The sequence below is a fragment of the Mustela erminea genome, chromosome 1, assembly GCF_009829155.1.
Source record: "Mustela erminea isolate mMusErm1 chromosome 1, mMusErm1.Pri, whole genome shotgun sequence".
NCBI lineage: Eukaryota > Metazoa > Chordata > Mammalia > Carnivora > Mustelidae > Mustela > Mustela erminea.
In genome coordinates, this window is record NC_045614.1 from 72,720,169 (window position 1) to 72,745,809 (window position 25,641).

Below are 25,641 nucleotides of genomic sequence, written 5' to 3' on the forward strand. Positions count from 1 at the left end.
TGTTTTACAGGTGGCTTTAAAATGTTATATATTTTGCTTATGATCAGAGAGCTAACACCTGCTAGGTCAAGACTGAAAGCTGGATCTGTTTGATTCCAAATTCTGCCATTTCTGCTCTGAAATATGCCATGTTTAGCGTTCAGAAAAGGACTCGGGTTAGATTCACTCATCACTAGATGCAGTGCAATCCCGTGCCTCCCGCTACGCTGCACCTGGAAAGACACACATCATGTCGGTGGTATTTCTGACAACGTAACCGGAATCTACGGAGGGATCCCCAGACAAGCCCAATTCGAGAGCATTCCACAAAAGCAACTCCCTTGATTCTTCATAATTGCCAAAGTCGTGAAAGGTAGAAAGACTGAGCAAATCTTCTAGGTTAAAAGACACTAAAGAGACAGGACAGCTAATGTAACACATGATCCTGGAGTACATCCTGATAGGGAAAAAAGTGAATAAATATAAAGGGCATTACTAGGACAAATGGTAAAATTTAAATATGAACTGTCTTTGTATCAACGGTACATTTGTTGAACTTGACAGTTATATGGTGGTTCCACAGGAGAATATTCTTGTTCTTGGGAGACACATCCAAAATACCTGGGGTATCTGGGGTTGTGAATTTTGTAACCTAGTCTAAAACAGTTCCACAAAAAATATTAAGTAGACAGACAGGGAGGAAGGATGAAGTAGGATATTTACATTTGAGAAATCACACTGAAGGGAGGAGGAAATTCTTTATATTGTTCTTAATAATTTTCCTCAGCAACTTGAACTTTTTTAAAATTAAAAAATTAAAAAGATTCTGCCTTCACTTTCTAGTGGTGTGACAGGTTTCCCAAATGAGACAAATACAGATAAAACATAAAACATTCTAAATCATGTTGCTGAGCTGGCATGAAAAGAAAGAACCCTAAGAGGCCAAAATGGAAATAAAACAGGAATCCTGGGGAATCATCAAATGCCAAAGCCAGTTTTCATGCTGACAGTTTGTTGAAACTCGTGGGGACCCTGAGCTTCCTTTTTTTTTTTTTTTAACAGTTTTTTTGAGATCCAATTTGTACACCATATAATTTAGCTTTTCAAATGTAGGAGTCAGTATTGTTTTTTGGGTTTTTTTTTTTTAAGTATATTCACAAAGCTGTGCAACTATCACCAGTATCTAATGTCAGAACATTTTATTATCCCCAGAAGAAACCCCATTCCCACTAGCGGTCACTCCCTCCTCATTCCCCCACCGCCCCTCCAGGGCCAGGCTCCAACAGGGTTCATCTGCTTTCTGTTCTATGGAGTCACCCATTCTGGATACTTCATATAAACGGAATTCTACAATATGTCGCGTCCTGTGTCTGGCTTCTGTCATTGAGCATAATGGTTTCAGTGGTCATCCATGATGTAGTCTGGATCAGTGCTTCATTCCTTTTTATTGCTAAATTAATAATCCATTCTATGGAGCGAAATGGGTGGCTTAGTCAGTTAAGCATCCGACTTTTGGTTTCAGCTCAGGTGATGAGCTCAGGTCTGCTCTAGATTTTCTCCCTCTCCTTCCCTGTCTGCCCCTCCCCCCACTGGGTCCTTTCTTGCTTGCTTTCCTGCTCTCTTGCTCTCTCACTCTTTCTTTTTCTTTCCTTACCCAGAGAGAGACTGAGAGAGCACACGCAGGGAGAACAGCAGGCAGAGGGAGAAGCAGGCCGCCCGCTGGGCAAGGAGCCCAGTGCAAGATCTGATCGCAGGACCCTGGGCTCATAACCTGAGCTGAAGGCAAACACTTAACCTAATGAGCCACCCAGGTGCCCATGTTCAAATTTTTTTTAACAGAAGCTTGTTTTATTAAATTATTTTGACCATATGCCTGGAAATGGAATTGTTGGGTGATACAACTCTGTTTTTCCATTGAAGAATTGCCAAATTGTTTTCCAAAGTAGCTGTACCATTTCACAATCCTAACAGCAGCACATAGGGGTTCCAATTTCTCCACATCCTCACCAAACCTTGTTATTGCCTGTCCTTTTAGTTATAGCCATCTTACTGGCTGTGCACAGGGATCTCACTGTGCTTTTCCCAAAAGACCAAGGAGAAAAAGTATCTTTTCATGTGCTTATTGGCCTTTTGTATACTTTCTTTGAGAAACTGCTATTCAGATCCTTTGCCAAGCTTCCATCTTGGTGCTAGATGGCAGAAGATAATTAAAGCCAAGGGGCCACCCAAGGTGTAAAGTCTAAAGGGAAATAACCTCCCACCCCCACTCCACGTAGAGCTGGAATCTTAGAGGACCATCCCTTCAATGTCAAGGTAGATAAGAATTAACTCACTGCCCAAAGGAACCAGCAAGGTAACAGCTATCTCAGTCTTGGCAATGGGTAGAGAGCAAAAAATACCTTCTTTCAATTCAGAGCCACACTCAGTCTCTCATTTGGGTTGGGTCTGAGTCTATGCAGCCACTAAAGAACACAGGAGATCTGAAAAAGTTAAGGAATTTCTAGAAATGTAAAGAATTGAATTTAAAAGTTGAATGTATGGATTAAACAGCTAAAAAAGAATTATTAAAATAGAAGATATAATACATACATACATACATACATACAGGCCAGGAACACAGAGTCGGAAACTATCAATTTTAAAAATAGAAGACAGAGCCTGGGGATCTAATACATATTTAATTAGAGTTTCAGAATGAGATGAAATAAAATAAGACAAATATTTCCAACATTTTAAGAGATAATGGCTGAGAATTTTCCGATATTGTTGAAAGATGGAAAATTGGATCCAAGAATCCTGTTAAACCCAAGGATAAATAAAAAGAAATTCTCAGATATACAAGGAGATTGCTGCATACAAAGACAAAAACAATTTTAAAAGAAAAAGAAGCCAAATTAAAAAGGAGGCAAATTGCAATTTGACTGCCAACTTCAACAGCAGCCATGGAAACCAGTAAGACAAAAAAATGACACCTCTAATGAATGGAGACAAAAAGGACTGACAGCTTAGAATTCTATAATCTGTGCAATTATCTTTCAAGAATGAGGAGGAGAAAGATTTTTGTAAAAACAAAAGCAGATGGTGGGCCTGAGTTATTAAAAAAAAAAAAAAACAATGAGCAAAGAAATTGGGCAACCATGTGGGTTGTGGGTAAAACAAAACTGTTGACTGTATACAATAATTATAATGCCTAACATGTAGGTGGAAAAGAGTACAATATTATAAATTGTGAGGGATGTCATCTGAATTAGAGTTCTGAGGTCTTCTTTTTTTTTTCCTGCTTAGGAGCACGTTAAAAATACTTATTAATTTCAACCCGTATACCAGACTAAGTATGAATGTTAAGATAGCTAAGGAATCCACAAAGGATAGTTAGAGCTGAACTTCCAAACAAACAGAAGAAAGTGGATAAGAAATACAAAATGGAACACCAAATCATTCCAAAACATGGCAATCCAGGAGGTCATCAACATAGAAGGGGCCAATGGGGGATACACGTTTCTCTAACAGAAGCAGCAAATAACAGAAGGTATCACCTGATTGTGTATTCGGTAAAGTTCAAAATGAGTCAAGGCTAAACAATGGCTGGAACACTTTGAACTTTATAAGATACAAAGCCAGGACAGCGTTACCTCTGGGAAGTAGACAGGGCACACATGGGGCCTCTAAGATACGGTAGAGTTCTAATTCTTAAGCTGAGTGATTGGCATATACTTTTTTTTTCCTACCAAAAAATACTTTATTATTATTATTATTTAATTTTTTTTAATTATTCTTTACTTTTATAATTTTTCTTTAAATCATATATAAGTTTAGTACCATATGACATTTCACATACAAAAATGTTTTAAGGAATCTTAGTTCTGGGGGCATGGTACAAGTCTGCAGAAGACACTACTCCCCAGCTAATGCACGTAAGCCACTGAACTACTGTGGCCCAACCTTTTCAAATCCTCCAAGGAACAGGAAACACAAATGCCACCTCCCATCTGAGCTCCCTTTCCACAGGCTAGCAGCTAAGCCAGCCTGGTATTAACCAGTGACTTAGTTCACTGCGCTTTGGTTTTCCACCTTTCACTAAATGAACCTAGCCACATAGAGGGAAGTTAAAAAAAAAAAAAAAAAAACAACCAACATTAGCATCCCAGGGCAGGAACAACGTAAGCTCTTGATCCGAAATGTGAATGAAAAGGAAAACCACTCAAGATTCATCATGTCACAGTTAAAGGAACCTGAGACATGATTTCCAAAGTATAAGCTAGTAGAATATTAAATACAGCAACTACATAGGTCTCCTCTAATGTCTCCATCTCTAAGGAAATTTCTGGGTTCATGAAACCAGAAGGAGGCCAGAGACTCAAAGCACACAAATCTTTTTTCCCCCTAAAGTAAACCTAGAGTTGAAGGCAGATGAGCTGACAAGTCCTGGATATCTTCTCCTCTTGACCACCACACAGAGTAGTGTCAAGGAAACACAACTGTTTTCTGTCTCTAAAGAGTCTATTCAAGAATGCCCCTTCAGGGAGACCTGAGTGGCTCAGTGGGTCAAAGTCTCTGCCTTTGGCTAAGGTCATGGTCTCAGGGTCCTGGGATCGAGCCCCGCATCAGGCTCTGTGCTCAGCGGGGAGCCTGCTTTCTCCTCTCTTGCTTCCTGCCTCTCTGCCTGTCAAATAAATAAATAATTAATTTAAAAAAAAAAAAAAAAAAAGAATGCCCCTTCAAGTCTGCTCACAGTTTAGTGATTATGACAAAGTTCTTCTCTTTCTGAAGTGATCTTTGAAGCCTGTCAATCCTTGTTGATAAAGATTATATAGATTCTTTTTTTTTAAGGTTTTATTTATTTACTTGATAGAGAACACGAGTAGGGACACAGGCAAAGGGAAAAGCAGGCTCCCCACCTAGCAGGGAGCCCAATGCTGGGCTCAATCCCAGGACCCTGAGATCATGACCTGAGCTGAACACAGATGCTCAACCAACTGAGCCACCCAGGCTCCCCTAAAACCACAATTAAAAGACATCTGTCCCACCACCAGTCCTCTCTGGAAACAAGGCAGGTTACAAATCAACAATAAAGATGTCTTTCTCCTCTGAATTATTTTCCCCCCAGAAAGTGGCATTGTTTATAAATAGGTTTTAGATAGAAGAAGGAAAGAAACGAAAGGCAAGATAAGAAGGTCGGAACTTTGCATGTTTTTCCAAAACAGGCCATTAAACTCAGGCCTCCGGAAAACTGACCTACCTTATAACTTCTTAGACCTTTATTGAATAGAGTTTACACAGGAACATAAATGGATGAAATGTTTCCACTGCACCAACAAAGCTGGCATCATTCATAATTGTAGCTAGGTCATTCTTCTACTCATAGTCTAAGTGAACTGATCATGTTAAAAGGTAAAATACATGGGTCTTCGTAGTTCTCACTGTAGCCTTTAAGGTTTCTTTAGTCAGAAGTATCATCATAGTCCTAACCTCAGCATACCACAGAAGCTCAATTCTATGTTCATGCTCATTGCTGGGTACAAAAAATTCACCAGAAGCTAAGATAGGACCATCCATTCTCAATGCAGCCCTGTCCAACTGGGATTAATCTATATAATCTGGATCTACTGAAGGAAGAAAGACAGAAAGAAATCTATATTTAGCCAGGAAATAAACCAATGTTTACCTCTGGGACAGGGCTTACATGTAGCTCATTTCATCTTCCGCTCTCTCTCTGCTAAGTCATCATCACCCTTCTCATTATTATAGATGGAAGTTCAGGAAACATTAGGTCAGTCATACAAGGACACAGAGCTAGAAATTGAATGCATGTCTGAACTAAAAAGGGGCAAGTCCTTTGAATGTCCCAGAAGTGTGACAAGTTACAGGTCTTTCACTTCCAACACAATGAGCCTAGTAGAATCCAATGAAAGTGGCTGTGGTAAGTACAGCACATAGACCCACTCACTCCACTCAGTTCCCCTTGCAGTATGTCTTACTGCTCACCAGAGGCTGGAAACCAGATTATAGTCCAGGTTCCATGCACGGTGTAGCTTGGGCAGACACACTCATATGAACAAGGCTTGGAAAGCAAAAGACAACACCATGGGGCTAGAAGATATGCTTTTCCTGCTTCTGTGTTCCCACTGCAAACCAAGGAGTGATTTCCTTGTGGCCACTATACTGAAATCCTAGTGTCCTGTCCCTTGCTTTATAGTGTTGAGAGAAAAGTCAGGGGGAAGCCTTTGAGGCCGTGTGTCACAATGGAGGCAATGGAGCCCTAGGATCCAGCAGTTGTGAGAGTAAATCCTACTTCTTTATGTTTTTACCCATGACAGTGGAGTTCTCAGGGTGATTCTGAAAGGTTGTGCCAAAAGCTTCGCTTAAAGTCTGCTCTTCCAGCCCTACAAAAAATTTTGGAAGTCGTCTAATGATGCTTAATAAACCTCTTGCTGCTTCAGCCAGCTAGAATGGATATTGTCATCTGCGACTGAACCATGACCAAGACAAATGGATATCCTGCTTTCCCACTAAAAGGAGATTTTACTGACAGGCTAGCATGAACTGATGGGTGGGTATGGAAGAGGGAGAAGCAATCAGGTGAGATTTGTTTCAACCTGTCTCTCCACAAGTATGGCTGACTCATTCGTGTATTATTTAGGAACCGTTTCCTCAAATCAATGCTCAACTAGAAAGTAAAGGTAAGAGGATTCCCCAAAACTTGGACTGGCTTAATATCAATTGAGATAATAAGAGTGAAAATTCATTTTATTTTATTTTATTTTATTAAAAGATTTTATTCATTTAACAGACAGAGATCACAAGTAGGCAGAGAGGCAGGCAGAGAGAGTGGGGGGGAAGCAGGCTCCCTGCTGAGCAGAGAGCTGGATGCGGGGCTTGATCGCAGGACCCTGGGATCATGACCTGATCTGAAGGCAGAGGCTTAACCCACTGAGCCACCCAGGCGCTCCCATCACCAGCCCTTCTAAGAAATAGAAAAAAGCAAGGAATACCTAGAAGGCTTGTTTGTATCAACCAGCTAAGCATTTAATAATTCAGATGGAAATATGGACATTTAAATGTCACCATAGACAGCCTATAGGTTTTTTTGTCTTTGCTTTTGTTTTTAAGATTTTATTTATTTATTTGACAGAGATCTCAAGTAGGTAGCGAGGCAGGCAGAGAGAGAGAGAGGAGGAAGCAGGCTCCCTGCTGATCAGAGAGCCCGATCCATGTGGGGCTCGATCCCAGGACCCTGGGATCATGACCTGAGCTGAAGGCAGAGGCTTTAGCCCACTGAGCCACCCAGGTGCCCCCAAATTCATTTCATTTTAAATGAAAATTACTGATGGGGCGCCTGGTGACTCAGTCAGTTAAGTGTCTGCCTTGAGCTCAGGTCATGATCTCAGGGTCCTAGGATGGAGCCCCTCATTGGGCTCTGCTCAGCACGGAATCTGCCTCTCCCACTCCCTCTGCCCCTCCACTTTGTTCATGCTCTCTCACTCCCTCTCTCTCAAATGAATAAAATCTTAAAAAAAAAAAAAAAACATTTTAAATGAAAATTAATGGTGGGGTGCTTGGATGGCTCAGTTGGTTAAGCATCTGACTCTTGATTTCAGCTCAGGTTGTGATCTCATGGTCGTGAGATAGAGCCCCATGGCTGGTTCTGTGCTCAGTCGGGAGTCTGCTTGAGATTCTCTCTCCCCCTTCTCCCTTTGCCCCTCTCCCCACAAACAAGTAAATAAATCTAAAAGAAAGTAAGAGAGAGAGAGAGGAATTAATAGTAAAATACTCATCTAACGAAAAGTACTGCTACCTTCCTGGGCATAGTTCTAGTCATAAATCTTAGCAAAAAAACAAACAAACTATAATTTGTATCTTTTATATTTTAGATTTTGAGATGAATAATGGACCAAAGGCCTACAAGGAATAAATGCCTTTTGAATTTCAGCTCAAACTTGAAAATTTGAAGCTTTAAACTCTCCTTCAGTACCTCCCTAAGCGTATTTTCTTTTTATGTCTTACATCCTATTACTGATCATTTGTTATAATAAAAATAGAAAGGTGCTATTTACCACCACATTCTAAATGCCAGATACAGATTCTGGCACACAATAAATATCCACATACCTGATGACTGAATACATAAGAGATGCATTATTAACTTACACTGGAAAATACCTTGAAGAGCGGGACAATCAATCCTAACATATCACTGAAGACAAGGGAATGGTTGAGAAGTCGTCTTTTCAGGAACTAATGTAAATCCTTTGTCCCAAAATTAATCTATGCATTATATAAAAATTTAATCAAAGTGCAAAACAGTTTGACAAGAGAGAGGGGACACAGCAGTGCAGGGCTTTAAAAAAAATTCTGAAAGTTCTATCTGAGGTGGTTTACCCTAGCAGATGTTAAAATGTTATGGTAAAAAATGGGAACGGAGACTGGAATAGAGTGGAAAGTACAGAGTTGAAGGTAAGAAGATACAAGAATTAGTTAAGTGAAACAAAGAAGCAACCCAGATTAGTGAAGGAAGAATAGAGTTGTCAATAGATCATGCTGGGACAACTGAACAGACATTTGAAAACAAAGTTAGAGCTCAAATTTATACCTTCTACTACAGTAAATTTCAATATGAAGATTAAACATCAAAAAGTCTTAAAAGAAAAAAGTTAAATACAATGTATTTGGGTTTTGTTAGTGAGGTACAAACTTCAAAGCATGATGGCAAACGTGGGGTCAAAATGAGATGAATCAAAGATAAACTTTGGATTTTGTAAATAAAATCAACATAAATAAAATTATGGTGTGATAGGGCAGAAAAAAAAACTGCAATACAGAAAGAAGGTCAATATTCCTTCTGTACATCAAAAATACCTCTAAGTAACAAAACAGCTGAACTTCTCTTTCAAAGTAGCTGACCAGACCTGCACGCTTACCTCTTCATCCTCCCTATATCCCACTGAAATAACTGAAAAACAAACAAACAAACAAACAAACAAAACCCCCAAGTAATTTCAAAACACTGAGTAGTGCAGGGGCACCTGGGTGGCTCAGTTGGCTAAGCCTCTGCCTTCAGCTCAGGTCACGATCCCAGCGTCCCAGGATTGAGGCCCACATGGGGGCTCCCTGCTCAGTGAGGACCCTGGCTTCTCTCTCTACCTTTGCCTGCTGCTTCCCTGCTTGTGCATACGCTCTATCTCTTTCTGTCAAATAAATAAATAATCTGAAAAAAAAAAGTACAGGGTAGTGCTGAAAAGCTGGATAGAGCAGCAGCCGGTGCCTAGAGTAGTGAGGGATCCCTGGGAGGGACGTGGGAACAAACTAATGACAAACATGCAGTTTCTAACCTATAGCTCTAGAAAGGAAAATTGAGGACCTATCAAAAAAAGGTGAGCTTCCAAACAGACCCTCAGAAAAATCCAGACTAGAGTTAACAACAGAAGTGGGAGAAGGAATAAGCCAAGAGTAATCTGCTAAGTATGAATTTGAAGGCTTAGAAGCTGCCAAGTTAATCATCATCTCCCCGATTCCCTCCAGCAGTTACTTCTGGAAATAGCCCCCAAGACAAAGCTTCAAGACAGCCAGATCCTTCAGGAAGCTAGGTGCACACCTCATAGAAAAGTCCACACAGGTACACTGTTCCTTAATGTCCCCCCTTCACCGGATTAATATGTCTCTTCCTCTGGAAACAAAACAAAACAAAACAAAACCCACTAGGTCTAGGTCATGTGATGAAAACCCATGTTCACTGCCAGAGGCACAGGATTCTCACTCACACTAAGCAAATACTCTCCAGCCATCTCATCTACAATTACAAACCGACAAATATGAATCACCAAATGATTGAGGAAATCAGCCGGAGAAGGAGCCAACAGATTCAACAAGCAGACAAGGTCTCTCTGCAAACGAAGTGTAAATACACCAAAGGGTCCTAAAATGATTGAATTAAAAAAAAAAAAAAAAAAGAAATGATCAGGCTACAAATGAAAAAGAATGATAAACTGTCGTGAATTAAAAATATCAAAGCCCAAAAAACCATACTCCACAGAAAATCTGAATTGGGGCTGGAACTGTTATTTCCCAAAACTCTGCAAAAGAACAAAGAGAAGGAAAGTTTGGGTGAGGCGGGGAGAGGGGGGTGAAGCAAGGAGATACTGAAGACAGTTTAATCTCTCCTGGAACTTCTGGATTGAATAAAGAGTTTTGGGGGAGGAAATGGAACAGATGCAGGAAATAGAAAAAAGTTCTCTGTGCTAAAGAGAGATTTCATTATTATTTATATAGGGTCCCATGAAGGCTGATAAATAAGGAATGCTTTTCTAGACACACAGTGGTAAAGTATATGGTCTCTACAGATTTATAAACATAGGGAGAAAATTCCAAAAGCTTCTAAGGAGATTTTTAAAAAACACCATTTGGTTGTTTAAAAGGAAACACGAACATTATTCCCACCGAGAAGTGGGTTTATAACCTAGGACAAACAAGCTCTCTGACTTAAATATTACAAAGGTTCTATTCTGCAAGAGATGCAAAGGACATAGTCTCAGCAGGGATCACCAGGGGCCATCAGTCTAGAACCACCCTGAGAGAGGACCTTCAAGTCCTCTCCATCCATCCCAGGTTGGGGCAACAGCATTCTGTCTGCCCAGGGAGAGAAGCCATCAGGACTCAGGAAACTCCAAGTGAGGGTTTAACAATCTTTAATTCCCAACCATAACAATCTGAAGGCCTACTATAATTACCAGATATGGCCGCAAAATGACCTTTCACAAACCATTTCACCCCAATGAAACATTCCACCCCCAAGTTCTTGCTATACCACCAATGCCATCTTTCTACATTTTCCTGCAATGTGCAAGTCACTTCATGAAAGGCTGTGCTGCAATGAAGTCTGTGGGAATGCACAATCATGAATGGACAAGACCTGGGAGGGACTAAACTTCATGGCCTGTCTAGGGTCTACCAGACCACCAGGTCTCTTATTAACAGTACTAGATGCTTGAAGACAATGAAAGGTCTTCAAAGAATTAACGAAAAGAAGTGTTAAGACCTATAATTTTATACTGAATTATTATTCAAGTATGAAGATAAAAGAAAAATGTTTTTTGATGTGCAATAATTTAAAACGTTTACCATCTTCCCACTTACTAAAACAATTACTCAAGGAGTTATCTGGAAATTGAAAAATAAGAAAGTAAATGACACAAAAAAATTGACAAAAGAGTGAAAAAAATCTAAACTTGTTAAGTTTAAATAGTTGTTCAGTGATATGGGCGGGAAGCTTCAGACAACCAGCAAGAAACAATTCCTAAGGGGCATCTGGGTAGCTCAGTGGGTTAAAGCCTCTGCCTTCAGCTCAGGTCATGATCCCAGGGTCCTGGGATTGAGCCCTGCATCGGGCTCTCTGCTCAGTGGGAAGCCTGCTTCCCTCTCTCTCTCTCTGCCTGCCACTCTGCCTACTTGTGATCTCTGTCAAATAAATAAATAAAATCTTAAAAAAAAAAAAGAATAAATAAGGAGGACAGTATTGTTTTTTTAATGGTTTTGAGGTTAAACATCTTAATTTTCTGGGTGGTTAGAAAGATATGTTTAGGTACTTTAAGGAAAACTTAAAAACTAAACTCTAAACAAAACAATTTATAATTTCGTTCATTAGAGGAAAAAATAAGGAAAACTAAAAATACTGAGTAAGTTATCACAATAAATGTAAATGTGATAACATTTCCATGTGGAAAACAAGTTCTCAGACTGGGTGTATAAATAAAATTTAGCTATACGATGGGTATAGAAGATGTACTTATAATAAGAAGAAAAAAGTGAAAAATAAAGGAAGGATTTCCTTTTGGGAAGATTAAATGTTTTGGAACTACACAGAAGTGGTGATTGTATAACACTGTGAATGTGCTAAATGCCATTCAATTGTTCACTTTAAAATACTCAATTTTATTTCAGCCATATGTGGAATTTGAGAAGTAAAACAAATAAGCAAAGGGGGGAGAAAAGAGCATGAGACAAAATAAGAAAAAGACTCTTAACTAGAGAGAACAAATTCATGGTCACCAGAAGGGAAGGGGGTGACAGGATGGGTGAAGTGGATGATGGGGCTTGGGGCAGGCACTTACTCTGATGGGTACTAGGCAATATGTGAAATTGCTGAATCACTACATTGTACACCTGAAACTAATATAACACTGTATGTTAACTGGAATTAAAATAAAAACTTAAATAGTTAATTTTATCTTTTGTGACTTTCACTTCAATTCAAAATAAAGGGACAAGAACGTAACAGATAAACGTTAGCCAGAAAGCTTGTATGGCAATATTAAAATCAAACAAAATGGATCACAGCAAATGAATCAAAGAGGCTGGTCTTACATGAGTGTAGAAACAATCAGATAGAATATTAACAAATAAAATTAAAGAGTAAAAAAAGTTTTAAAATAAAATAGAATATTAAAAGAATATATTATAACAAAGTAGAGATTTATTCCAAGATCACAAGAATGATTCCATGTTGGATTTCCTAATATAACTCACTCCATTAGCGAATTAAGGGAAATAAAATTCTGGTGATCACACTGACAAACACTCCTCCCCCCAAATCCTATCTTCTAAATTCAACAATAGTTTTTGATTCGAAGTACAAGTTAAACTTCCCTTCTTTAACTCAACAAAGAATATCTACCAGAACCTATAGTTAAACCTGTACTATCATTGATACATTAGAAAGCGCCCAACTAAAGTTATGAGCCAGCCAAAGACACTCATACCATCCCAATCATTCAACATTATACTGGTAGTCCCAACACATGCAATAATGGAAAAAAGAAAAAGTATAAATATAAAAAGGAAAAGAAAAGAATCTAAGGTGCCTGGATGGCTCAGTTGGTTAAGCATCTGCCTTTGGCTCAGGTCATGATCCTGGGGTCCTGGGACTGAGCCTCACATTGGGCTCCTCATTCAGCAGTGAGTCTGCTTCTCCCTTTGCCCCCTCCCCTTCTTGTGCTCTCTCTCTCATGTTCTCTATCTAATAAATAAATAAAATCTTTAAAAAGCAAAAATAGAAAACAATCCTCATTCACAGACAGTACTCTAATTTACTTATAAAAGAAATAAAACTGTTAAAACTAGTAATGTAAATATGATAGCTAAACACAAGATAGAAATAAGAAAAATAATAGCTTCCTTATAAACCACAAATAATTAGAAATTGATAAATCCTATTAATTTTTATAAATATCCCTTATCAAAACGAGAATTCCTAAATCTAGTAAGAAATACATAAAGGGTGCCTGCGTCTCTCAGTTGATTAGGCGTCTGCCTTCCACTGAGGTCATGATCCCAAGGTCCTGGGATTGAGCCCCGAATGTTGGTCTCCCTGCTCAGTGGGGAATCTGTTTGTCCCTCTCCTTCTGCCCCTCCCCCAACTCATGCTTTCCTTTGATCACTCTATCTCTTGAATAAATAAATAAAATCTTAAAAAAAATATTAGATTCATCTGGAAAAAACTTAGGACTTCAAGAGCATAAACTGACCCAAATAAATAGAAGGGTACAATATCCCTAGATTGTAAGATTCAATATATCAATTTATAATATTAATTATATTAATTTATACATTATTGAATTATCAAGTTAATTTATAAATTTAATACAACTCAATCAAAGTTGTAAAGGGGTTTAAAGAACACTGATTCTGAAAATCACTTAGTGTAAATATACAAGAACAGCAAAGAAATACAATTCTGTAAGACTTACTCTCCTGGATATTAAAATTCACGATGAAGCTACAGTAATTAAAAGGTTATAAAGCTAACTCAGGAATAGAACAGATTAGGGTCAAGAAATAGTTACACATATATGGGGATATGATATGATTAATGGAGAGACAACTACATATCCATTTGAGGAAAAAAGTGAAATCACATTCTTACACATACAAAAGGAACTTATGGCTTAAGACAGTAAATACTTTTAACACTAAAAAAAATTATCCTATATTTCCTTCAAATATCTGCATAATCCCGAGGGTAGGGAAGCCATGTTTAAGCAAAGCAAACCCTAGAAGGCTAAATAAAGATAACAGGCTTAAAGATTCTATTTATTTATTTATTTAGAGAACATGCAAGCAGAGGGAGGGGCTGAGAGAGAGGGAGAGAACTCAAGCAGACTCCGCCCTGAGCAATGAGCCCAGTGCAGAGCGTGCTCTCACGACCCTGAGATCATGACCTGAGCAGAAATCAAGAGTCCAACACTTAACCAACTGAGCCAGCCAGGTGCTTCAAAGATAACAAGTTTATACTGTGCAAATCAGAAAATTATTTTAGTGAAAATGGCATGATTGATGCTATTAACAAGTGACAGAGGAAAATTAATAACCCTTAGTATATAGGAAACTTATAAATCAATAAAGAAGAACATAGAAAAATATTAAGATATTATTAAATGATGAAGCAGTTGCAGAATGTATGTAATATACTCATTCATGTATGTGCAGCATACTGTATGTTCGCATGTACACAGAAAAAGGTCTGGGAGAAATGTGAATGGTAAGTACATCAAAGCAGACGGGTAGATGAGGGACGGAATGAAGGACGTATGTTAGCAGAGACTTTCAGTTTTCATTCTATATATAAATGATATGAAATTTACCTTTACAGTGAGCACTTATGACTTTGTTGTAGGCTTCTTTAATTCCATTAACTCATAAATATATCCTTGTTATAGAAAAATGTAAACCTATAAAAAGATAAGCAGCTACAAAGCAAACAACCCATTCAAACACATTCCCCATACCAACCTTATCTCTCTCCTGGGAGGTAATTTTCATTTAAGCTTTCTCTCTCTCTCTTTTATATCTTTTAAACATTTTCTTAAAGAAAGAAAGAGCCCATGTTTTAAATGAAGAGGAAAAAATTACTAGTTATCAAGAGAAGAAATAAATGGCTAATGAGCATATTTAAAATATTCAACTTTAATAATCAGAGAAATGCAAATAAAAACAATTTGTTCTTTTTCACATGTCCAGGGTTCCCCTAAATATTAGCTGATGTTCTTTCTGACTAGTGTTGTCTATGCCAAACTAGTTTTTTTTATTTTGAGTATCTCCCACTCTAACAGAGCTGGCAAATATTAAAACAAAGTTTGAGTATTTGTAGAAACAAACCCTGTTACACACTGAAATACCACTAGAGGAAATGTAAATTGGTATAAACTCTGTAAAACTTGGCAGCAGAATCAAAAGTCTTAAAAACACATATGCCAAACCACGAAAAAAAAAAAAACTATTAGAATCAATATATGAGGTCATCAAAATTGCAGGATACAAGATCAAAGATACAAAACTCAATTGGATTTCTATGATCTAACAATGAAGAGTCTGAAAATGAAATTAAGAAAATAATTCCATTTGCAAGAGCATCAGAGAGAATAAAATACTTAGGAATAAATTTAACAAAAGAAAAATAAGACCTGTGTGCTGAAAACTATAAAACATGTTGCAAGAAATTAGAGAAAACCTAATGGAAAGCCATCCCATGTTTATGAACTGGAAAATTTAATTTTGTTAAAGATGGCAATACTCCCCAAATTGACCTACAGATTCAACATAATCCATATTGAAATTTCAGCTGCCCCTTTTTATAGAAACTGACAAACTAATACTAAAAATCTATAAGGAAATGCAAAGGACCCAGGATAGCCAAAAAACAATTTTGAAAAAAGAAAAACAAATTTGGCACACTCACAACTTCAGACTTCAAAACTTTCTACAAAGCTACAATAATCAGTACAGTGTGGTACTGGCATTAAGAACACAGAAATCAATGGACTAGAACTGAGAATCCAGAAATAAGCTCTTATAATACTACATTAGATTTTTGAAAAGGGTGTCAAGACAATTCAATGGGAGAAAAAGTCTTTTCAACAAATGGTGCTGGGACAACTAGATATCCATATGGAAAAGAATCAACTTAGACCCCTATTTCATACTGTATAAAAGTAACTCAAAATGCATCACAGACTCAAAGATAAGACAAAACTATACAACTTTTAGGAGAATACATAAACGTAAATCTTCATGACTTCGGATTAAGAAAGTCTTCTCATATATGATATCAAAAGCATATGCCATGAAAGAAAATACATACATAAATTGCATTTTACCGAATTAAGAATCTTCGCACTTCAAAGGACGCCATCGCATAAAGTGAAAAGACAACTCATAGAATGGAAGAAAATTATTTGCAAGTCATATATCTGATAAAAGACTTGTATCCAGAATATGTAAAGAGATCTTCCAACTCAACAATAATTTTTTTAAACGATAAGGGATTTGAAGCTTTGCGCAGTGGCAGTATCGTAGCCAATGAGGTTTATCCGAGGCGCGATTATTGCTAATTGATAAGGGATTTGAATACACATTTCCCCAAAGAAGATACACAAATGACCAATAAATACATGAAGAGCTACTCAACATCACTAGTTGTTAGAGAAATACAAACCCAAACCACAATGAGATACCACTTCAAACCCTGTAGGATACCCAGAATCAAAAAGAGAGAAAATAAACAATCTTAGCGAAAATACAGAGAAAATGGAACTCGGATTGCTGGCTGGATTGCAGGGCAGTGCAGGCACTTTGAAAAGTCTAGCAGTACTTCAAGCTCTTAAACAAAGAGTTACCCTGTGACTCAGCCATTCCATTCCTGGGTAACTGCCCAAGTGAAAACATATGTCCATAAAAATACTTTGTTCATGAAGGTTCATAGCAGCATTATTCATAATAGCCAAAATGTGGAAACAACCCAAATGTCCATCAATTGATGAATACACAAAATTAAATACATAACGGACTATTCTTTGGCAAAAAAGGAATTGAGTATTGATATATACTACAGCATGGATGGCCCCTGAAAGCATTAGGCTAAGTAAAAGAAACAAGACAGAAAGAGCCACATATTATAGGGCCATTTTTTGAGATGTCCAGAATAGACAAATTAGAGAGACAGAAAGCAGACTAGTGGTTACCGAGGGCTGAAAGGAGGGGAGAATAGAAGTAACTGTTAAGAGGTATGGGGTTTCTTTCTGAGGTGACAAATATGTTCTAAAATAGTGGTACAGCTCTGTGAGCATCCTAAAAATCTCAAATTGTACATGTTAAAAAGGTCAATTTTAGGATCTGAATATCTCCATATAGCTGCATTTTAGGAATGCACATGCTAAAACTCACAGAACTCTACACTAAAAAGGGTGAGTTTTACTGGATACCTCAAAATTGACTTAAAAGAAAATTCAATGACCTTTTATTCACTTCTAAGTACTCACTCTTAGTAAACATTAAAGAACCACCAGAAAGAATCAGCATAAAGGAAGCTTGTTACATTTTTAAAGGAAAGAAACATAACCTGAAGAGTAGGAGCCTGAATATTTATGGAATACTATGTGGCCATTAAGAATGTCATAAGAAATTAATTAATGAGGAAAGGTGATTTATCAGGACTCAGCAGGACACCCGGCACTTTCAGATTGGGTAATCCCAGATGAGTTTAATAAAGGTGTTATTTATAAAGCAGGGTGCAGGGAAACCACAGTGATAGTGCAGGGCCTGGCAGTGGAGAGCAGCTGGGAGGGAACGGCTGGCTCTGAGAGCCAGGGAAAACAGCTGGGTGCGGAGCGTTGCCAGACAGCCTTCCTTCCACCGAGAGAGTCAACCTGCTCAGAGTCAGCAGGCAGGAATCCCAGGGACTGAAAACCCAGAACCTGCTCTCCTCTCACCGCCAGCCTCCTGCGGTTATCACTTCTGGATGAATCCAGTGAAACATCAGAGGGGAGCTCCTTGAGACTGTCCAAGCAAGTCAGCCTTCAGGGTGGAGGACAGAGTGGGGAGTGGGTCTGGAGGACAAATGGGAGATATCCAGCGCAGATGGCCATAGCAGTAAACGAAAGAATAGTTTGTAAGTGACTGCATCCAAAAAAAAAAATACAGATAAATGATACATAACCACCTGAACAATTCTGGAGTGGTTTTTTCCAAGTGCTAAATAGTGATTCACTCAGCGTTCTTTAACAGTGGTGCTGTTGGCAAATGGTAAAGCAATTCGTTGTTGGGGACTGTCTCGTGCACTTCAGGACATTTAGTGACCCTGACCCCCAGGGCACAAAACACCAGTAGACGCTTCAATATTACAATAACCAATTTTTTTTTTCAATTTTAAATCCTATCCCCTCCTAGTACCATGCCCATTAGCAACCACCATGGGAGCTAGAATTACAGGGGGGTTTTCTTAACTGCATTTTTCTATATTTTTCTACAAAGACTAGGTATTGTTTTGTGAACTGGGAACTATGGTCACTGAGTTTTTCTTTTTTAAAGAATTCAACAGGATAATATGATTTACATTCCAGCTCTCGGTAAATTCTACTCATCCCTCCCCACCCAAGTCTGCTTATGACAGTAAGCATATGAAAGGTGACCTGACATTATTACCCGGATGCTGTAATTCATTTTGAAGTCACCAATAACAGGAAGGGTGCAATTAGCTCAGCTTCTGACAAACCACTTTAATTCTTCAAGTACTCGTAATTATTATAAGATCACAGCATCCTACAATTCACGGGTCAGGTACTGGATTGCTTCTAGCTTGTTATAAAACTTTAAACGGAAGGAAATGACTACAATTTGGTTTCAACACAATGTTACACTGGCACAGCCCAGTGTTTGAGTAGGTTAGCTACAACCACTTGCTCCTGTGGGAAAGCCAGGGCTAGCGAATTTGACAACAGATTTGGGGAAACATTTTGTTTTGTTCTCTACTACTTCATTTCTCCCAGATTCAAGCAGGAAGTCAAAGTCTTAGCAATTCTTTGTCCCGGTATTTGGTGTTTATTTTTCGAGGCAGAAAATAACATCCTTCTCGGGACAGGTCTATCTGAATGCCAGGGTGGGGAAAGCAATGGTTGGAAACCTGCTCCCCTCACAACCACCCCCCATAAAGACTCAGTGGTACCATATTGCTTTACCTCTAAGAAACCATCGACAATAAGCCACATCCTGATTTAGACATTAAAACACGAACCAGAAATATCTTAGATCAATAAAGCATATATCATTTAAGATTTTTCAGATTTTTATTTTAGAAATTCTCCTAACTTAAAAAAAAAAGTATTTTTAGTTTGATAGGTTCACACTACTGATAATAATTTAAGCCAGCAGAATTTTGTGGAAAGATAATTTCAGAATATGTAACAAACTTTTAATTTTGTGCACTCTTTGACACAAAACTGTACTTTAAAGAACTTTCTCTTGAGAAAATCACTGCATAAATGTGGAAAGAGGGACAAAGAAGGAAAATTGCTATAACACTGGCTATACTAGTAAAACCTAGAAACATGTTAATTTTTTTTTTTTAACTTTTATTTCTTTTTCTTTTGAGAGAGAGGGAGCATGTGGGCATGTGAAGCAGGTGGGGAGTAGGGCAGTGAGGGAGAGAGAAAGAATTCCAAGCTGACTCCACACCCAGCACAGAGCCCAGTGCAGGCTTGATCCCACAACCCTGAGATCATGACCAGAGCCAAAATCAAGGGGCAGACATTCAACCAAATGAACCACTCAGTCACCCCGAAACATGAAAACGGAGGAAATCAAATACGGTACTTCCTTACAACAGAAAACTATAATAATTGAGAGATCCGAGATCCTGAGAAATGCTTAGGGCATGGTAAGTGAACACAGCATGTCACAAACCCATGAGTAAAATTCTAAGAAAATACATGTATAAACAAAAATAAGGGATAAACGGAGTTTCAGAAGAAAAAAAAAAAAAACCAGAAAGGTAAAAATCACTTTTAAAAAATCTCCTTACACATACATGAGCTTTCCTGACAGAGAAGACATGAGGTCCCCTGTATAACGGAAGAAAAATGGACTCAGAAGGCGGCACATTAGGATGAACTGAAAGATTTTTGAGGGAAAAGATCCAGAAGGTAAAGAAAAAAAAGGATGAAGAATTAAAATTTATGAAAACAAAAAACAGAACAGCTCAAAGAGAGTGGACGACTACTTTCAAAATGCTGAAGGAAAACAATTTCCAATCTAACATTCTTTACCTAGACAAACTATTAATTATGTGTAAGAGTTAAATCAAGATATTCTGAAAGATGTAAATCTCTATTCACACATATATCCCTTCTCAGGAAACGACTAAAGTCTGTACGGTTCCCCCACAGTAAACTACAATAGTAATAATAAAAAGGTTTTTGTAAGGCAAAACAGAGAGGAATACTGGTCAGGAGAAGCAGGAGACCAAACCCAGAAGAGAAGGGGAGAAAAAGAATCTCCAGAGTCTTGCTGTAGGAGACCCCATGCTGTCACCTGTGCCAAGGTGAGAGGCCTGGTGGGAGCAGGGCGGAGGCTCCCAGAAAGGGTCGGTCGTGAGATGACTTTGACAGACTCCCAGATGTCTCTCACTTGCCTGATGGGAGATTTTGACAATGAAGGTAAAATTAGTGCTAAACAGCTAGAGAATGAAGAAATGGAAAAAGAAAATTACTAATTCCAGGGAAATAAAGGAAAAGTCCTCACAGACCACTCTCGCTCAACTGTGAACAGCATTTACGGTGTCGTAAGGTCAACTCTGGTCCTTAGTCTAACCTAAAATACTGTGAGAGACAGGAGGAATATATGTATAACAAGGGGTGGGGTGTGATGGGTAAAAGGTGGTCTGAGAGGGCTAAAGCCTCATCTCTCAGAGGGGGAAGCCAGTGGATAACACTTACAACTGGGAAAAAAAAAAAAAATCAAGGAACAGATTATAAACATTAATGGCTCTAAGAGATTTGAAAGTGAGGAGACGGTGGGGCAAACTTAAAACTCTGCCTGTAAGACTGATAAACATGTATATATAGCCAAAAATAAAAACTGGGGGCGCCTGAGTCGCTCAGTCGTGAGGCGTCTGCCTTCTGCTCGGTGTCATGATCCCACAGTCCTGGGATGGGGCCACACATCGGGTTCCTTGCTCCATGGGAAGTCTGCTTCCCCATCTCTTACTCCCCCTGCTTGTGTTCCCTCTTTCACTGTGTCTCTCTCTGTCAAACAAATTTTTTAAAATCTTTTTTAAAAATAAATAAATAAAAATTTTAAAAAATAAAAATTGAACTATTATAGTGGTATGAGTAATTTTTCTCACCTATTTTTCCACCTTAAAAAAAATTATTGAAATCTAAAAAGATAATATGCCAAAATATCAATGACTCATGGTTATTTCTAGGGATGGGATTGTGGGCCATTTACATTTTGTCCTTCACTTTTCTATTTTCTGAAAAAGCATGGAACAGGAGAAGCAGTCCCCATCTCTGACTTCAGCTTTGTTTGTTTTGCTGGAGCAGGGGAGCCTGCCAACTACTTCATTCACACAGCAAATATTTGTTGAATTCCTATAAGCCAGGCCCTGCAAGGTGAGTCCAATACCGTAATCTTTTTTATTGGTTCTCCTGAAGTCCTCTCAGTACCAGCTGAGGGAACCAGCTGCGGGGGGGGGGGGGGGGGGGGGGGGGGGCGCTGGGCTGGGCTGAGCCAACGTTTCTCAGACTTTAGGTGCTAGGAAATCCATTCCCTAGATCTGGAGTGGGGTCTGAGACTTCCCAGGAGCAGGGAAACTGCTTGATGTACACAGGTTTTGTTGGGGGCTTCTCAGAGAAAGCATCTGCGTCTTCTGCCATGTCTTTACCACCATAGCCCACATTCTCTTACCCCATAAAAGCTAGATTTCAACTCCATCAATGTGTAAATGAATGTGTGTGACATATGATGGAGAGGGGACTGGTTAGACAGCCAAAATATCAGTATCACCCCTCTGCAGTGAAGAGCAGGGCCCTAGAGTCAGGCTGACCCACCACCCCCAGGTGGGACTGACTTCCCCTCTCTACACCTCAGTTTCTTCCCATGGAAAGTGGAATTAACTGAAGACACCTTCACAGGGTAGGGCTGTTGTGTGGGTTACAGGAGGGCACAAAGGCATCTAAAGGTCTTGAGGGAACCCCAGCCCCAGCCCATGGACCCTCATGGAACCCTCATGTCCCATGAGGACAATAAACAGTACCCACTACTAGCCCTGTGAACAGGGCTCCAGACAAGGACTGGCTGGGACTTCAGAAGAAATTGCTTGATCTCTCAGCCTCCATGTGCTGTGAAGAGGAGAAGGCACAAGCCAGGCCTCCTGTCCAGGAATGTTCTGAGCCTCAACCAGGATGTGCACTGCACCAGGCAGGAAGCCTTCCAGTCCTCAACGGGGCTGAGCTCCTCAGATTTTACTCAGTAAAAGTTTCTTCATTCACCTCAATTTTACTGCCACGGAGATCAATCAGCAAAGAAAAAAGTCTCCTCCGCTCCGACTTTTAGAAAGCTTTGCTTTTAGGGAGGAGGCCATCCACGTGGAGGTCAGGCAAGGGAGGCATCAGGTGTCCGTGACACTCATTAACACAAACTCAACGCCCCCCAAGCATTCCGCTCCCAAGGGACGCCAGGACCACCGAGAGGGCCCAACGAGTCGGGTCTCTGCCCGAGTAGACACCCTGGGTGAGGGTCAGGACCCTCTTTCCGAAGAGAGCGCCAGGTGATCGGACCTCGCTCAGAGAGGCGGTCTCTGAGTTTTGCACTCTGGGAAGGAGGCGAGACGGAGCCAAAAGGGTTCCCTGGAAGCGGATCTGCGGAGGCACGACGCCCGGGTCCACCAGCGCCTCCCCGCCCCCCCGCGCGCCCGGCACTCACGATCTCCGCCACGATGAGGAGCCCGGGCAGGGTGCGGAGGAACTCCCGGTCGTAGGCGAAGCTGCTGCTGCTCGTGGAGAAGTTCTCGGCGAAGGAGCTGGCAGTGGTGGTGACGGTATGTGAGCGCGCGCGCTGCGGCTCCTCCATCGCCGCGCCAAGGCCGGGCTGGCCCCTCCTCGGGGACCCCCCGCGCGTCTGGGGCTGGACGCGCGGCTCGGAGTCCTGGGGACACCCGCGGGGGGGAGGGGAGCGCGGCGGGCTCGGGGAGGGAGGCGCGCCGGGGGCGCCCCCCGGGGCCGGTCCCGCCGCGGCGCGTGTCGTACGAGTGCGCGGCGCCCCCAGCTCCTCCGCGCGGGGCTCTCGGCTGCGCTGGGGCCCAGGAGGAGGAGGAGACCGCGCGAGGGGAGACCGCCGGGCGGCCGAGCTAGGCGGCTGAGGCCGGGAGGAGAGGAGGGGGCGTGGAGAGGGGCGGGCGCGAGGCGGGCGGGAGAAGGACCGCCCCGGGGAGGTGCCGCGGACCGGCGGCCTCTTCACCTGTTGCCGGGGGCCGTGCGGCAGAGAGGGCGCTGGTTGGCGGTGGGGGTCGCGGGGCTGGCTCCCCGGCGGGCAGCGCGGAGGAGGGGGCGCGAGGGTCCCGGGCGCCTGCCGCAGCCGGCCCGCGCAGCCTCCGCCAGGCCCCGCCTTCTCGTGCGGGCGGCTCCGCTGACCTGTCTCCTTCCACCTGGCGGCTGGGCCAGGGCTGCGGGGCCCCCGGGAAAGCGCGAACTCTGGGGGCTCCGCGGCCCCAGGAGTCCGCCCGCTCCGCGATAACAGAGGCCAGGGGTCCGGGGGTCCCGGGGTCGGGGGTGGGGGTGTGACTCGAATGGGAGAAAGAACGGCCGGAACTCTGACCCGGCCGGACCTTAGACCGGAGATCGATGGGAGGCCGCCAGGACTGCCCAGGAGCCGGCCAGAGCTTCTCCCCCTCCCTCTGCGGCCGCCACCGAGGGCGGGCGTTGTTTCCTGCCCCTCCGGTTGGGAACAATTTGAGGAACCGACTTAATCGCTGGGCTTCGAGGGCGAGACTCTTACAGGCGCTCGCACTGGCTCTATCTGCGATTCGTGGAGTCTGAGTGACGGCGCCTGGCCGGGAGACGGGATGGGGGAGTGATTCGGCGTCACTGGTCGAGATGAATCAGTGCGACCATCCCGTGGTACTCGGAAGGAAAGCTCGAAAGGTGTGGATTATGCAAAGCGAAGTTTATGACCAACGGGCTATGCTTTCCTGGGATGGGGGAGGGGATGAGGGTGCCGGTGAGTGAGACAGCTTGTTACAGGGTCAAGTTAGACCTGAGCTCCAACAGGGCACTTCCATTTTTCACCTGCGTGACCACGAGCCAATGGCTCCACCCCTTTCGGCCTCAGTGGGGCCACCTGTAAAATGCAGGCTCTGAGAGACTGGTCCTCTTGCCAGAAAGGGGATCTTCTGGGTGGTCCCTCCCTCTCTTTTGTAAAAGGCTGGCAAGAAACGAGTTTTATTGGGAAACCACCAAAAGGAAAGGAGTAGTAATTTAGTCACAAAGGGCTGCTTCCAGGTCACTGGAAAGGCCTTCCCTCTGATCAGCTGCAAGACAGATCAAAAAAGAGGTCAGAAGGGACCTTTTATTCACCATGTCCTGTCAGGTGAGAAGAAGGCAAAACTGTATCTAATAAAATGGGGAGTTCGATTCTTTGTAAGTCTAGGGTCTAGTCAGGATCACCTCAGGTAGTAAAAGTTAAGGCTTCAACAGCATTATAAAGATGAGGATTTGGAGAAATTCCATCCATGAGCATTTACTAAGCCCCTTGTGCTGGTAGGTAAATACAACAAAAATTGAAATAATGGCACTCTTCCCTAGAGCAATGGTTCTCTCACCCTAGGAATCTGTCAGAAATACAAGTTCTCGAGCCCCACCCTAGATCCACTGAGGCAGAAACTCTTGAAGACAGCCCAGGAAGCTGTGTTTGAACAGGCCCTCCAAGGGGCTCCATACACACTTTGGTTTGAGAACTTCTGCTTTAAAGAACCTGGCCGTGCAGCTGGGGAGTTCAGGGGTGCACATACGAAGTGGCTGGGAAAAAGACTATGGCATCATGCACGACATTTAGGGAATGCAGGAAGACAGGAAGGAAGTCTAGACAACTCTATTTTTGTAATACAAAGGACAATTCTTCTCAAAAAACAAAAACAAAAACAAAACCCTTGGGCCCACTTGGATTTCAAAATTCAGATTTTTTTTTTTTTAAATTTAAAAAGGTAAAATATACACAGACCATATATACTACATAACACCCTCAGTGAGGTCTAGAGTGGCACTTTTGTCCAACGCAGTCATGTTCTGCAATAAAATATATGTATATATGACATAAGTGTGTGTTTGGGTGATCTATGGCAATGTAATAAACACTCCCCAAACGTGAGTGGTGTAAAATAACCATCTTATTTGCTCCTGAATCTGTGGGTCAGGAATTTGGGCAGGGTTCCGCTGACAGTTTCTTCTGCTCCATGTGGTGTTGCTTGGAGTCATTCATGCAGCAGCTTTCAGCTGGCGGCTGGACAGGCCTGAGAGTCCGAAGAGGCTTCACTGACGTTCTGTTGGCTTCCATTATGGCACTTCAGTGCTCCTCTGTGTAGTCTTTCTCTTCATGAAAACTGGGTGTCCTCACAGTATGCTGGGCTTAGAGTAGCTGGACTTCTACATGACAACTGTCTTCCAAGACATTCTAAGAAGGCCAAAAGCTGAAGTTGTTGATGTCTTTTTTTTTTTTTTAAGATTTTATTGATTTATTTGACAGAGAAAGATCACAAGTAGGCAGAGAGGCAGGCAAAGAGAGAGAGAGGAGGAAGCAGTCTCCCAGCCAGGCAGAGAACCTGATGCAGGACTTGATCCCAGGACC

At 41.4% G+C, this 25,641-nt stretch overlaps 1 protein-coding gene and 1 non-coding gene across 3 annotated transcripts in view; one reads left to right on the forward strand and one right to left on the reverse strand.

The window, feature by feature from the left end:
• The window catches only part of CMTM8 (CKLF like MARVEL transmembrane domain containing 8), a 104,760-nt gene extending 81,113 nt beyond the window's left edge, over positions 1–23,647 (reverse strand). The window contains exon 1 of one of the 2 annotated variants that reach the window (XM_032320530.1): positions 22,726–23,187. In XM_032320530.1, the coding sequence (XP_032176421.1) occupies positions 22,726–22,872 (147 nt within the window). In that variant the 5' untranslated portion in view covers positions 22,873–23,187. Of the gene's footprint in view, positions 1–22,725 lie in introns of both variants that reach the window. The other variant, XM_032320434.1, reaches the window with a different exon arrangement.
• On the forward strand, positions 16,298–16,444 carry LOC116581135. The gene has a single exon (XR_004281927.1). It is a non-coding gene; the product is annotated as a U4 spliceosomal RNA (small nuclear RNA).
• Positions 23,648–25,641: the final 1,994 nt, after the last annotated feature.